Genomic DNA, 15,886 nt, shown 5'->3' on the forward strand with positions numbered 1-15,886 from the left:
TGAGGTGGAATTTCAAGCCTTTTCAATTAAGATCTGTAAATCTCATTCTTGACAAAAGTATACTTTTCATCTGGATAAAGTATCATAGAAGGGATTTGAGAAATGCTATTAAAGGGGTCTTAGCCACCCCAGAAAGGTAGTACACTTAATTTTTATAAAATAGTTATTAAAAAATTTTAATAGTGTCTGATTGAGGCAGGAAGAAGTAGGAACAGAACACAACTAAAAACAAAGTCAAATCTACATAAAAATAGGCATTGTAAGCCACTGGGAAATAATGAATGCATTTTTTAAAATACATGAAAACAGTGAAGTCACTGGAATAGGAAAATCTACTAAGTATTCAATTTGGAGATGGGAAAATACTTCTCAAGTATAAAAGTAGAAGAAACTAAAATGAAAAATCCATACACTTCACTAAATAAGAATGAGTCTAAACTTAGGAGTCAACCTAAATGGTCAAAAGACACTTTGCAAGAGAAAGAGCCAAATATACTTGTGAAAAAAAAAATGCAGTCTCACCAATAACCAAAGAAAGGCACATTAACAAAATCTCTTTCCAAAACTTCTTAAAAACAATCGGTGTCCTGGAACTTCTGAGAGACATGTTAAATTCATATAAACTTTAAAAAATCCTTTTTAAAAAACATACACATCCTTTAATTCAACACCTCACCTCAAAAAAAATCTGTCTTAAGGAAATAGAGATGACTGTTCAAAAATTTTTAAGACAGTACACTTTTGCTAAGTATGAAAATTTGGAAATAGCCTGAGAGTCCAGCAGTAGGTGTTTTATTAAATAAATTTTAAATCATGACACATGTTTAAGAATTATATGAGGCAGACACGAACAATTTTGTTATCAAAACTATTTAATGTTACAGGAAAATATCCACCACATAAATAAATCAAAAGAAATGCTATAAATACTAGCATTCCAAATGTTTAAGATGAAGAAAATATGTATATTAAGAAAACTAGATATGGAAACTAAATTATCAGTGGTCATCACTGAATAGATGAACTGTAACTTGTTTTTTCTTTGTGCTTTTCTGTATTTTACAAATTTTACAACGTATGCAATTTTAAGAAAAAAGTTATAAATTACCATGTGTTAAACATTATGAAAAACATTATCACACCTATTCTTTCACAGTTAACTCCACTTCTAAGAACTTACCCTAAGGACATAATCAAAAGTGCAAAATTATTTATGGAAAAGGATGTTTATGGAAATGTTATTTATAATAAAATAAATCTGGCAATAATAGGGAAATTTTAAATAAAGGTGGGGACATATGATCAACTGCTGGTAGGCCATGAAAAATGCTACTTAAGAATATTAATGTTAGAGAAAACAATTTAAGGTTGTTAAAAACAGGGCATAACAAACTTGAGGTATGTGGATCAAATTTTATGACAATATATGTATGATAAATACACAGAAAGAAGGAAGCAAATAAAATGTTAATAGTGTTTATCTGGAATTGATTACTTTGCTCTATTTTATAAATTTTTTCATTGAAAATGTATTGCTTTATAATTAATTATAGTTCCAAAAATAATATAAATTTTTAAGTTTACATACTTGGTTGCTCCATCATCATATGTTCCCATTAAGACTATTGTTCCATCTTGTATGGACTTCAGAAACTCAATAAATGGGGCCACATCTGAAGAAAAAGAAAGGATTGATGGGTTTTGGGGTTTTTTTAGTGACTAAGTATCCATCATGATAACCACTTAAAAGTTAATATTAACTAAAATATAAAGTATTTGCAAATCAATAATTTCAAATGTAGAGTAACCAAAAGGGAGACAAAGCTTATGAATAGGTTAAAAATGAACTTTGTCCTTTAATAGGATCCCACCATCAACTTAGAATTTCCCAACCCTGATTCATCCTATGTGTCTTCTGTACTGATATTCCAGGGGCTAAATGAAAAAAACATAGCAAAGTTGTATTAAAGTATGACTGACAATTTGAAGAAAGAAACCTGATGGGGATGGGGGAGGAGCGTAGAAGAAAAGCTCATGGATTCTCAGAGCATATGTAAAATTGTTTGTATGGGTACTTATCTAAGAGGAGGATACAGAGCTTTTATCTAATTCATAAAAGGTTCTGTAATTTCTTAAAATATTATATAAATATACACACACATGAACATACATGCATACATATATACACTCTGATTTAAAGGATCCTCTGGGCACATCTAATTCCTGTAAACTAGGGGAAGGAATGAAGGTTATATCTAATTATGGCAAATACTACAGTCATTACCTGCTTCGTCTAGTGCACCAAGATACACGAAAACTTAAAGATAAACCACTTCAGTGACCACACACTGGCATGGCAGATCTAGATCACATACTACCGATTGTTCTACGTCTTCAAACTCTCCAATGTCAGGTCTCCATGTAGTCCCCAAGTCTAACATTGCTTCAGAACTGGGTCGCTTCAATTTTACCCAGTTTCTTTCCACAGCAAAAATGCCAAAGATGTCCTCTAACTGAATTCTATTTTATAATAATAGCATTTTCAGCTCTGAGAAACTATAACAGAGCAGCTAACAAATCATTTCCTTTTAAATGCACAGACGGAAGTCAACTGCAACTATTTCTTCACTTGAAGAGACTTTTTGGTGTAATTAATCTACCTGTGATGAAGCAACAGAGCTTCTGATTTCAACGAAGGTTCTGCAAGAGTGTTTCCAGGTAGTTAAGTGTTGGTAAGGCCAATTATGCCATTAGAAGCTAAAACTGATGGCAGCATCTTAAATTTATACCGTTTTTACAGCTATGAAAAGTCCTCCTAATCTCATTTAAAAATAAATAAAACACTATATCTCATTACAAGCTGAAGAAGTATTAGAAAAGCTGAATGGTCTGAAAACTTAACATAAATTTCAAGAAGACTACCAGTTATTGGCTTCTAGGGAATATATAAAGGGGTTGGAAACGGGGAGGTACAGGGCACAGCCTCATGCTGAGAAATATCCTGAACCAACAACTTAGAAAAGAATCAGTGTTGGCCTTACATGAGATTTGAGGAAGAAATTTCTTTTGGGCACACTCTTGTTCAAGATGCGAGGTCCTTGCTTCTGCATGTGGGTAACTGACTTACACCTGTTCCTTGAGGAACTTCCACATTAGGAAGATGCCTGTGAACTGCTCTAAGTGCAATGAACTAAAAAGAAAATGCCTTCTCTCAAATATTCATCTACTTTAATAATAATCCTAATTATAATTTACTTTTTGAGACTAACAAATCATATGCAAAAAATGTCAATTAAGTTAAAAATGCTTAAATTGTTTATGCCCTTCTCCAAATTACTTATTCTTTTTAAAAAATGTCAGAGACTTAAAGGATCCAAGGCTTTCAATTAGTTGTCCTGCAGAAAATAGGACTCAGATTTTTAAAATCTCAATTTTGATATTATTGCTCTTAATTACACACACAATTTCCATAAAAAAAAAAAGCAAAGTAAATGCAATATGACCTAATACTTCACTATAGCTGGATGTTTAGTGAGAAGAGAAAATGAACTAACACAAATATACCATCAATCTCTCATTAATGGGCTATATTATATTGAGGAAGCCTAAGAAGTCAGTGTTAGCAACAGAACAGTTATGTGTTATTCACACTTACCTCCTCCCCACATGTCAAAATATTTGGTGTCTAATACTTCTCCTGTTTTTCCTGAAAGAAATGGAATTCATGTCAGATTATGCAATTGAAATATATACTGTGTAAGGCAGGAGATCTTATCCAGTGATGGGTTTGGATTCATTAGCAGAGAAAGAATTATTTTGAGACTTAAAATCTGAACTGTATGCATCTGAAATATATTTCTAAGAATAACTTTTGAATAAATTAAAATTCTGGACTTTCTCACGAATCTCATAAGCCAAGGAGCAGCAAACTGAAGTTCACAGCTGAGTGTAGACCGCTCAACTTCAGTTAGGTTTCATCCTTGTGTGTTACCATCTTCCCTTATTTAAGAATTAGCAAAAAATACGTAAACCTTTTACAAAAAGATGACTTGCATTTTCTACCATTAAAGCCATCTTTTAAATTTTTTTCAGATTTCCCTTTGAAAATGTATCTTTTTTGCTATCAAATATGTATAGAAACTTTTATGTAAGAAAATAAAGTAAAAATGCAGAAACTTATCTTCTGTTGTGAAAGAAATAAAAAATATTTTCCTATACTACAAACTGGGTAAGGCGGCCATGGTCCCTAATCGCCTGATACAGCCTTAGAGGGTTACCGTACCAGAAGGAAAAGACAATCATGCAGTCAGGCCTTATTTCATGGGTTCATATTTTCAGATTTGATTTTGCAAGAACACTTGAGACCTTCAGGATTCGATGAACTTAGTTTCACTAATGAACTTACGTGACAAATGTGGACAATACCGAAAAGTTACAATTAATCCTTACTCTTCATCCCTCTCCCCACCCCTTCCATTAGTCCATGACCCTTTGTCATTTACAGACCCTCATGTGTCACTCTGTCTTCCCATTGTTAGAATCCAACACCTTCAGAATTCATCAATTTAATGTTAGGTTGGTTTTAGCCTGACAACCCCATGGGAAACTCTCCACACACTGCACAGCAAGGAGGGTGCTTCCAAGGAAGCATGCTCGCACACTTAGACACCAAGTCGCCACGTATAGTTGGTTTTTCAGGAGGATGGGAGGAAGTTGGGGAGGGGGCTTTAGTGTCAAGTGTGGCACTTTCTAACTTGATCCCTTGACAGCAGAGGGCATTTTACTCTGGGCCACATGAATCTCCACTGACCACATCTGTAAGGTGAAATAATTATTCTTACCATTTACTAAGGCAACATTGATCCCTCTTCCAACATTATTCTTAACACCACTCATTAAGCTGAAGGAGAAAAGTCAAGACAAATTTAAAATTAGATACTGTACATACATATGTATCAGAGAAATAAAACCATGCCAAAAAAAAAAAAAAAGTTGGGGATATTATATATACACACAATTGTTTAAGAACTGCAGTGGAGATTAAAAGATCTCTACTACATCAGAGAAGACAGTCTAATATTATATAATTTTTAAGCAATGTCCTTAAGTAAGATTTCACAAATCGATGTATTAAAAAGTATCAGGGGGCACCTGGGTGGCTCAGTTGGTTAAGCAACTGCCTTCGGCTCAGGTCATGATCCTGAAGTCCCAGGATCGAGTCCCGCATCGGGCTCCCAGCTCAGCAGGGAGTCTGCTTCTCCCTCTGACCCTCCCCCCTCTCATGTGCTCTCTCTCATTCTCTCTCTCTCAAATAAATAAATAAAATCTTTAAAAAAAAAAAAAAGTATCAGGACCCAAATAGTAGACTACTTTTTGCTACTCTGTGTCAGGTTATGAAATACCATTTTAGAAAATCCTTAAAACACGTGGACAGTAAACACATATTTTGCACCATTCTCAAAGGATCAAACAATTGATAATCTCTTTTCTACTTTTTGCAATATCCATGTGACATGAAACAGAAATGAGATGCTTTTATCATCTGGAAGCAAGAAGAGTTTCACCTACTTCACCTAATTGTGAACATTCTCTTAGTGATTATCAATGTAAAATTTCTCTATACCCAGAAGAAGGAATCTTGCATTCATTTAATTACTGCATCTAAGCACAGTCACTTGTATTGTCACACCTGAGGTAGTCAACATCCAGGAGCAGCTCACAGACCACTATGATTCTGTGAACCAGAAGGCATGAGTGGAACATTTGCTTGTATCCGTTCAGTTTGCTGAATTAGAATTAATAACTAAAATTGTAGGTATCTACAGTCTCAAAACTCAAGGTAATAGTAATATTGCTACTGGTGTGCTGTTCAGTGATTAACAACTGGTTTGAGGTTGATGGAACAGGAGAAGGATGCATATATGGGAATATACACACAGACACACACATGTCCATATATGGGACATCCATACCTACACAGGCAGGTGCCTAAGTTTATTATAAACTTTACTAAAATATAAAGGATTTTGTAGCACACAATTTCACAAATAATAAAAGCTATAATATTTCATTATGCATTCCACAGAGCCAACTGATTCTAACAGAGTATGTTGCTTTTCATAGAACTTAGATCTGTAGCTAAAGCATGGTTGCAAGCGATGGATGAATGCTGTTCTAACAAACGTTGGATGACATTTCATTTAAAGAGTAAGACACCTCTTCATATACCTGTTGGCCATTTGTATTCCTCTTTTGAGAAATGTCTATTTAGGCCTTTTACTCATTTTTTAATCAGGTTATTTGGTTTCTTGCTAGTGAGCAGCAGAAGTTCCTTATATATTTTGGATGCTAATCTATCAGATATATGGTTTGCAAATTTTTTTTCCCATTCAGTAGGTTGACTTTCCATTCTCTTGTCTCCTTTTCTGTGCAAAAGCTTTCTAGTTTGATGTAATCTCATTTGTCTACTTTTGCTTTTGTTGCCTAGGTTTTTGGTGTCTTATTCAAAAAATTCATTGCCCAGACCAATGCCATAAAGCTTTTTTCCCTAGATTTTCTTCTAAGAGTTTTTTGGTTTCAGATCAAGAAACTGATTTTAAATATAATGATACAGGTAGGTAAAAAGTAAAAGAGTAGAAAGAGAAAAATCATGTAAACTTTAATCAGAAGAACACAGGATTGCTATTCAATAATAAAGAATCCAATTTAAAAATGGGCAGGGTTTGAATAGACATTTCTCCGAAGAGGATACACAAATGGCCAACAAGCAAATGAAAAGATGTTAAATATCATTAACCATCAGGGAAATGCAAAATGAAATCACAGTGAGATACCACTCAACACCCACTAGGATGGCTGTAATCAATAAGTCAGATAATAAGCAGTGTTATGTGGAAAAACTGGAACCCTCATACACTGCTGTTAAGGTAAATTGGTGCAGCCACTTCAGAAAATAATCCGGCAGCTCCTCAGATAGTTAAACATAGAATAACTATATGAACCTAAATCCAGTCCTAAGTATGTGTACAAGAAAAATGAAAACATGTCCATACAAAACTTATATACAAATATTTATAATAACATTATTCCTAATAGCCAAAAAGTAGAAACAAACCAAATGTCCATCAATTGACAAACGAATAAACAAAATGTGATATATCTATATACAATGGAGGATTACTCTGTCATAAAAAGGAATGAAGTATTGATACATGCTACATGGATGAACCTTGAAAACACTATGCTAAGTGAAGAAGCTGATGACAAAAGAACCCCTACATATTATATAATACCTTCTATATGATAATGTCCAAAATAGATACGTCTATAGAGACAGAAAGTAAAACATGGTTACTTAGGGCCAGTTGGGGAGTGGGGGAGAAGGGAGTGGAATGGGATGGGAATGGGGTAGAAGGGCAACACAGCTAAAGGACACATTTCTTTTTGAGGTATAAAAATGTTCTAAAATTGGCTGTAGAGATGGTTGCAGATGTCTGTGGATATACTAAAAACCATGACTGTATACTTTAAATGAGTGAATTGTATGGCATGTGAATTATATCTCAATAAAGCTGTTTAAACAAAAGAAAGTAGGAGTGCCTATATTAACACCAATTAAATAGACTCCAGAGCAAAGAAAATAAGCAGAGAGGGAGATTCATAATGATCGAAAGGTCACTTCAGCCAGACAGAGAAAACTTAAATGTGTATGTATCAAGCAACTGAGGTACAAACTACGTGAATCAAAACCAGACAGAACTGAGAGAGAAACAGAAAATTTACAATCACAGCTGGTTACGTCAACAGCCCTCTTTCAACAACTGATTGACAGAAAATTACCAAATGTATGGAAGAACTCAACAACAGCATTAACCAAGTATCAAAATGACATTTATTGAACATTCTACCCAACAAGAGCAGAACACACATTCTTTTCAAGTGTCCATGGAGCATATACTAAAGGTAGATAGACCATATCATGAGTCATAAAATAAACCTCAACATTTTTAAAAGAATTGAAATCACACCAAGTGTATTCTTCAACCACAATGAAATCAGTAACAGAAAGATAACAGGAAAATTTCCAAACACTTGGAAGCTAAACAACATACTTCTCAATAATCCATGGGTCAAAGAGGAAGTCTGAAGGGAAATTAAAAAACACATTGCAATGAAAGAAAATATAACTTATTAAAATTTGTGAGGCATAGCTAAAAGAGTACCGAGAGAGGAATTTATAACACTAAGTACTTAAATTAAAAAAGAAACTAAAAGGAATCCCATAAACCTAAAGTAAGCAGAAGGAGAGCAATCAAAAACAGCAGAAATCAATGAAACAAAAAGCTTGTTCATTAAAAAGGTCAATAAAATTAACAAACCTTTAGTAAGACTGACAGAAAAAAAGACATAAATCACCAATATCAAAAGTGAAATGGGATATCACTATAGACCCTGCAGACATCAAAAGGATAAAGGAATACTATGAACGATTTACCCTTGTAAATCTGACAACTCAGATTAATTAGGCCAATTCCTAAAGAAGTACAACTAACACAATTCATCCATTATGAAATAGATCATTTAAATAATCCTGTAACTATTAAAGATATTGAATTCATAGTTTATAAACTCAACTCACTGGAAAATCTCCAAGCCTAGACAGTTTCACTGGAGACTTCTACCAAATGTTTAAAAAAAAAACAATTAACACTACTTCTACACAAACTCTTTCAGAAAACAGAATACCTCCAATTTTATTTTATAAAGCCAGTATTAAAATACCAAAACCAGAGTAAGACATCATGAGAAAACTACAAACCAATATGCTTCATTAGTATACAGGCAAAAATCCTCCTTAACAAAACATTAGTAAATAGAATTTAGCCTTATATTTAAAAAGCCAGAAACCGTGACCAAGTCAGGTTTAGCCTATGGATACACAGATGTTTTAATATTTGAATAGTTAATATAATCCACTGTATTAACAGATTTAAGAAAAATTACATGATCACCTCAATACAGAACATGCATTTGACAAAATTCAACACCCATTCATGATAAAAAGTCCCAGAAAACTAGTAAGAGAGAACTACCTCAACTTGATAAACAACATTTCCAAAAATCTACACCTAACATCATACTGGATGGTGAAAGACAATACTTTTACCCTAAGATCAGGAACAAGTCAAGGATGTCCATTCTCACCATTACTATTCAACACAGTATTGGAAATCCTAGCCAATGCAATAAGGCAAGAGAAGTGAAATAAAGGCACACAAATCAGAAAGGAAAAAATAAAGCTGTCTTTATTTGCAGATGACATGTTTGTCTGTATGGATAATCCCAAGGAATTTACAAAAACAAAAACAAAACTCCTAGAAGTAATAAATTAATTTAGCAAGGGTACAGAAGATACAAGACCAACACACAAAAATCAATTGTGTGTCTATATACTAACAATATAAAAACTGAAATTAAAAATACAATGTCACCTACAATTGCTTAAAAAAAATGGGGGATACTTAGGTATAAATCTAATAAAGCATGCATAGGACTTGCAAGCTGAAACCCACAAAAATGGTAATGGAAGAAAACAAAGAATATATAAAGAGAAATGCCATATTCATCAACTGAATAGTAAAGATGGCCAATTCTCTCCAAATAAATATACAAATTTCACACAATTCCTAACAAAAATCCCAGGAAGATTTTCTGTAGATAGAGGCAAGTTATCTAAAATGTATATGGTAAGGCAAAGAAACTAAGTAGCTAATTTGGGGGGGAAAAAAAGAAGAAGAAAATGGGAGGAATTATTCTACCTTATGTAAAGACTTACTCCATAACTAGTATAATCAAGAGCATGTGGTATTAGTGGACAGATAAATATACAGATCAATGGAATGAATAGAGAACCCAAAGCCAAGTGGGACCAAAAAATGCACCAGTCGAAATATAGGCAACTTATTTTCCAACAAAGGAGCAAAAGCAATTCAATGGAGGGAGGATAGTCATTCCAACAAATGGTGCCGAAGCAACTAGATATTCATAGGCCAAAACTGAACCTCAACCTACATTTCATACTTTATTCAAAAATAAATGTAGAATGGATCATAGATTTAAATGTAAAACATAAAACTATAAAAATTTTAGAAAATCATGCAGAAGAAAACCTTTGAAACCTACGGCTCCATGAATGATGGATTTTTAGACCTGACACCAATCCATAAACAAAGCACATCCATGAAAGAAAAATAAATCAATAAATTGGAACTGGATTATCAAAATTGCAAACTTTGGCACTAGAAAAGATCCTAGTGAAAAGGATGTCTAGACAAGCTATGGGTTGGGAGAAAATAGTCACAAACCACATATCTGACAACAGGATTCATATCCAGAATGTATCTCAAAAACTCAAATTGCAGTAATTAAAAAAAGAAAAACAAACACTCCAATTACAAAATGGACAAAGACATGAATAGATATTTCACTGAAGAGGCTATATGGATGGCAAAACAAACAAAAAACCCCACATTAAAAGATGTTCAACATCACTAGCAATTAAATTGAGATATCACCACACATTTGAATAGCTAAAATAAAAAACAGTAACACCACCAAATTCTGACAAGTATACAGAGAAACTGGATCTCTCATATATTGCTGGTGGAAATGTAAAACGGTGCAGTCACTCTGGAAAATGTTTGGCAGTTTCTTACAAAATTAAACATACGCTTACCACACAACCTAGAATTCCTGGGGATTTTACTGCAGAGAAATAAAGATGTACATCCACAAGAAAACATGTATGTGGTTGCTCATAGCACTTTTACTGGTTAGCAGCTAAAACCTGGAAACAACTAAATTGTTTGGTTGAGGACAACAGGTGATGGATAAACTGTGGTATATCCATAGTACAGACTATTACTCAGCAATAAAAAAAAAAGGTAATTAACATGAACCAGTATTTCAAGAGTATTAGGCCAAGTGAAAAAAGCCAATCTCATATGGTCACATATTTTATGATTCTATTTCTATAACATTCTCAAATTTCAAAATGATAGAAATGAAAAACAGATGAGTGGTTGCCAGGGGTCAGTGATGGTGGGGAGATGATATCAGGGTGGTATAAGAGAGATCTTCATGGCGATAGAATAATTCTGCATCTTAATTGCTGTATTGGCTACATGTATCTACTGTATCTACACATGTGATAAAATGACACAGAATGACACACATTGTACCAATGCCAATTTCCTGGTTTTGATACTGTACTCTAATTAAGTAAGATACAATCATGGGGAAACCGGTATAGAATACACAGGACTACTCCGTACGATCTTGGCAATTGCCCGTGATTTCTGTAATTATTTCAAAATAAAGAGTTAAAAAAAATAACTCTACTTGAAGGTCCATTAAAAAAGGAAAAGGATAAAAATTTGATTTTGAAAAGCTTAGTAGCATTTAACTATTTATATCTACCCATATGGGTCGCATATCTGCCTTCAAAATCTCACCTTTCATTCTCTAAAATTTACATGTCATAAAGCACAGACGTTTTCCATGTGTGTTCAAGAGTAGTTCTGAAAGACGAGCCATAAGGAAAACAACTAAACGTGCTGCCCCAAAAGAAGGCAGTTTAGAAATGCATTTGCTCTGCTCCTGCGAGAAATATGTAGGTGAACTCCATCATTAATGTTAAGAAGCAACACCAATGATTAACCTGTTACATTAATAGCTGTGTATCACGGTGCCTTAATACTTAATAATCAGAGTTTCACAGTGTCTCCACCATGGAGTATGCTGCCCTGTCTATCTCAGAGCAGAGGAACACAGGCAACAAAGAAGCAGAATGGCAGAGGCTTCCCACAAGAGGGCAGCAGCTAATCAATTTTTAAAACCTGTAACTAGCAAATGACAAACTATTGAAGATTTTTAATATGTCTATTTATAAATACATAAACCGGTCTTATTCACACAAGTGGAAGTGTTTTCTTTTATCTTTCATGAATATGAAGGTTCCCCTACAACCATTCCACACCTCCAGACGAAAATCTAAAGAAAATACTATGTAATCTGTAGACAGATTCTACATCTTTGCACATAGTTTTGTTTAAAATACCTACTTTATGTTTTAAATACCACATCTTAAAATGATCAGTTTAGAGCAGGGTTTAACAAACTATAGCCCATGGGACAAATCTAGCCAACTGCCTGTGGTTTGTTTTTTGTTTTTGTTTTTTTTTGGGGGGGGGGGGTGTTATTATTTTTGAGCTTAGAATGGTTTTTATATTTTTAAATGGTTACACTTTAAATGTTTATATAAGTACTTATACACTTTCCTTGATTTTACCTCTTGACCCTTACAGTCAAAAATACTATCTGGCCCCTCAAGGTAAAGTAAATGAATAAATCCATCGAAATAGTTTGCTGTATATTCCTATACCAAACATTAAGATTATAATAAAAGGCGAAGTATTATCCTAATATCAACTTCATATAAACTGAAATCAAATGAGTATATGCCTAAAATAAAAGCTGTATCTTGAACGTAAGATAATTCTAATGGGTTCTCTAATGCAAAATAAAAAGAAGCTACAATTCCTGTATTGTGTGACACTTGGTGTTTATACCCAAGATTTTCTATCCCAAGCTAATGAGAAGTTTGAAATCCATGTTAATCTCCATAATATATCTGATGCATCTAACCTGTCCTTAAAACCATAACCACCACCCTAATCTTAATATCGTCTTTTGTCTATATTGAGGTTTCTCAAACTCAGTCTATGAGGACGTTACGGCCCCAATAACTCACGTGGCAAGGCCGTCCTGCCACACTGGGGGAATGGGTCAGAGCATCCCAGCCACTGTAGAGCCAAGTAGAGCCACTGTAGCCAAAACATCGCAGAATGCCTATAGACCTTGGCAAATGTCCCCTGGGGAGCAACATCATCCCCACTGAGAAGCACTGATCTGGACTAGTCGTCTCCAAAATGAGTGTGCATGTACTCAGGGCATGTGCAGGAAAATATTAAAATTTCTACTTACATATTTTTAGCATCTATTGATAGATTTAGTGAATGTACATGAAAAAAGCCCTGTCACCACTGTGGAGAGGGGCAGTGAGAGCCTTGGCAGCGACTGGCAATGGCCTTCCAGTTGTTCTATTCTATTTCCCGAATCATTTTATACATCAGTCAGATAATTTTTTCAACATAAATCAAATGACATGCCAGAATCTGAAAACCTTCGACGACTCAAACACTCAGAAAAAGATCTCATCTCCTTACCTGCACGGCCTTTAAGTTCCTACTGGCCTGGCCCTTCTCCCTCAATCTCATCTCGCTCACCCCCATTGCCCTGCATCACACCCTGTGCACAGCTCATCTGTCTGATTGTCCAGGGAAGAGCAGATTAAAAGCAACAACCTAAAGGAAGGGCTTGTGATCTCAGACACCAACTTCACATACAAGTGATCGTCAACCCTAAGGCAGGAGACTGAAAACTTAAAAACTGTACTTGGTAGAGCATCTCAGTACAGAAAACCATTCCACTTAGGGGCAAACAGTTCTGTATCACAACAGGGGGAGGTTATTACTGGATTATTTCACACTTCAACAGGCACTCAGACGTTTAAAACAAAGGATGTTTGTGAGACAGAGCATTCGTTATCTAGGGCAGTGCTGTCAAATGGGACTTTCTGCAATGGTGGAAATGCTCTGTATTCAGCTGGGTAGGCACAAGCCATGGGTAGCTACTGAGCACTTGAAATGTGGCTAGTGTGCCTGAGGAACTGAACTTTTAATTTTAATTCATTTAAATGAATTAATTTTTCCCTGATTACTTAAGAATCAGAATTAAATCATCACATGTGTCTATGGCTACCAGATGGGACAGCCCACGTCTAGAGGAAATCCCTCGTCTTTACATGAAGCTGAATAAATGCTATGTTCTTATGTCACTCTAATATGAAATTTCAGAATTTTTTTAAAGGTTTTATTTATTTATTTGACAGAGACACAGCTAGAGAGAGAACACAAGCAGGGGGAGTGGGAGGGGGGAAGCAGGCTCCCTGCAGAGCAGGGAGCCTAATGCGAGGCTCTATCCCAGGACCCTGGGATCATGACCCGAGCCGAAGGCAGAAGCTTAACCGACTGAGCCACCCAGGCACCCCAAAATTTCAGAATTTTAAGGCTCTTTAAACACGTGGGAGAAGAAATTGTGTAATGAAAACTGAAATCACTTTTTAAAACACGCCCAATACGTTTTCAAAAGATCCATTAAACTCAGGTTCAATTTGCTATAATTTAATAGCACATCATATACTTCCAAACTGATAAATACTTACATATTGTCTTCCAGACAGATTTTGGGTCCCACCACATTGGCTGCGCCACTTGCCATTTTAAAAGCAAAATGCTTCTCAGGGCAAGCTTTTGAGATTCCACATTTATATCTGGGGGGTTTTGTAGCTTTGGGGAGAAATGTTTTTAAAAAAGTATTAGTAGACTCTATAATCAGTTTGTTTCATATCTTAAACCAGAAAGAGCATTATGTAAAAACACCAAGATATATGTATCTTAAAATACATACAAAACAAAAAACAGAACTTCCTAGGAAACAAGCTAATAATTGACATAAATGAATCAAGTAATTAATCTTGATGAAGGTAAATATATTTTATCTAATTACTTTTTTTATTTTTCTAAAGTTTTTAATTTAGCAAACAATATTACGTTAGTTCTAGGTGTATAACATAAAGATTCAACAACTCTACATGTTATTACGCTATGCTCACAAGTGTAGCTACCATCTGTCACCATACAACACTATTAAAATACAACTGATTATATTTTTACACTATAGCTTTTATTCCTCTGACTTGTTAATTTTTAAATGTGGAGTTTATTTCTCCTACTCCCTTTCACCCATTTTTGCCCATCCCCCAGCCATCTCCCTTCTAATTATTTTTAAATTTATTTTTAAAATTCAGGATGGGGAGGGGCACCTGGGTGGCACAGCCAGTTAAGCGACTGACTCTTGGTTTCAGTTCAGGTCATGATCTCAGGGTTGTGAGACTGAGACCTGCGTGGGGCTCTGTGCTCAGCCTGGAGTCTGCTTAAGATTCTCTTTCCCTCTCCCTCTGCCCCTACTGCTCATGCTCGCTCTCTCTTTCTCTAAAATAAATAAATACATCTTTTAAAAAAAATTCAGGATAGGGGAGGTTTTGAATTGCTACTTTACATTTCTAGTCCATATATGCACAATACACTAGAATGAGTAAAAAGCCTAATACATCACTGACACTGAATATCTGCTCACGTTCTAGTTCTAACGAGGAACTCTTCTTTCACACATTTTCTGTACTTATACTACTGAAACTAAAAACACTAATAAAATATCCATTATGAATACCAGTATATACCAAGATTAAGCTGTCCATTCAAATAGCATCCTTATAACTTAAAAAGTTCTAACTCAATTTTGCTCAAGTTGAAATCTCTCCATTGTTTGATTTTAAGTGCTCATATGCCTAAGATAAAACAGAATAAACCGTCTGCAAAATATTGACATGAAATACTTACAACGCGCAGCTGTGTCCAATGCTGACCTTGCTAGGAAAAAAAAAAAAAGGTTATCTTTGTTAGAAGGAATAAAGCTATTGTCAAATATCCACTTTTTAAACATATTTGGAACTAAAAGACATAAAATAAAAAACAATATTGCTCTAGAGAAAAAGTGTGAAAGTAACTTTAGGCTACAAAACTCACTACAAACAATTATGCAGAGGAATTATGGATGGTAGTATTTTATTACTGATAGAACATTTTATTCTTTATATTTTATTTTTATTTCTAGTTATAATTTAAATCTCAATCAGAAAGATACT

At 34.5% G+C, this 15,886-nt stretch overlaps 1 protein-coding gene across 3 annotated transcripts in view; it reads right to left on the reverse strand.

Moving 5' to 3' along the window:
* The window catches only part of FAM3C (FAM3 metabolism regulating signaling molecule C), a 52,303-nt gene that overhangs the window by 11,463 nt on the left and 24,954 nt on the right, over positions 1-15,886 (reverse strand). For all 3 annotated transcript variants that reach the window (XM_035021002.1, XM_035021004.1, XM_035021003.1), the window contains exons 4-8: positions 15,582-15,611; positions 14,345-14,468; positions 4,842-4,900; positions 3,656-3,706; positions 1,589-1,673 (exon numbers count right to left, since the gene is read on the reverse strand). In XM_035021002.1, the coding sequence (XP_034876893.1) occupies positions 1,589-1,673; positions 3,656-3,706; positions 4,842-4,900; positions 14,345-14,468; positions 15,582-15,611 (349 nt within the window). The remainder of the gene's footprint in view (positions 1-1,588; positions 1,674-3,655; positions 3,707-4,841; positions 4,901-14,344; positions 14,469-15,581; positions 15,612-15,886) is intronic.

The sequence above is a fragment of the Mirounga leonina genome, unplaced genomic scaffold (assembly GCF_011800145.1).
Source record: "Mirounga leonina isolate KUSES-001 unplaced genomic scaffold, KU_Mleo_1.0 Mir_174, whole genome shotgun sequence".
NCBI classification, from domain to species: Eukaryota; Metazoa; Chordata; class Mammalia; order Carnivora; family Phocidae; genus Mirounga; species Mirounga leonina.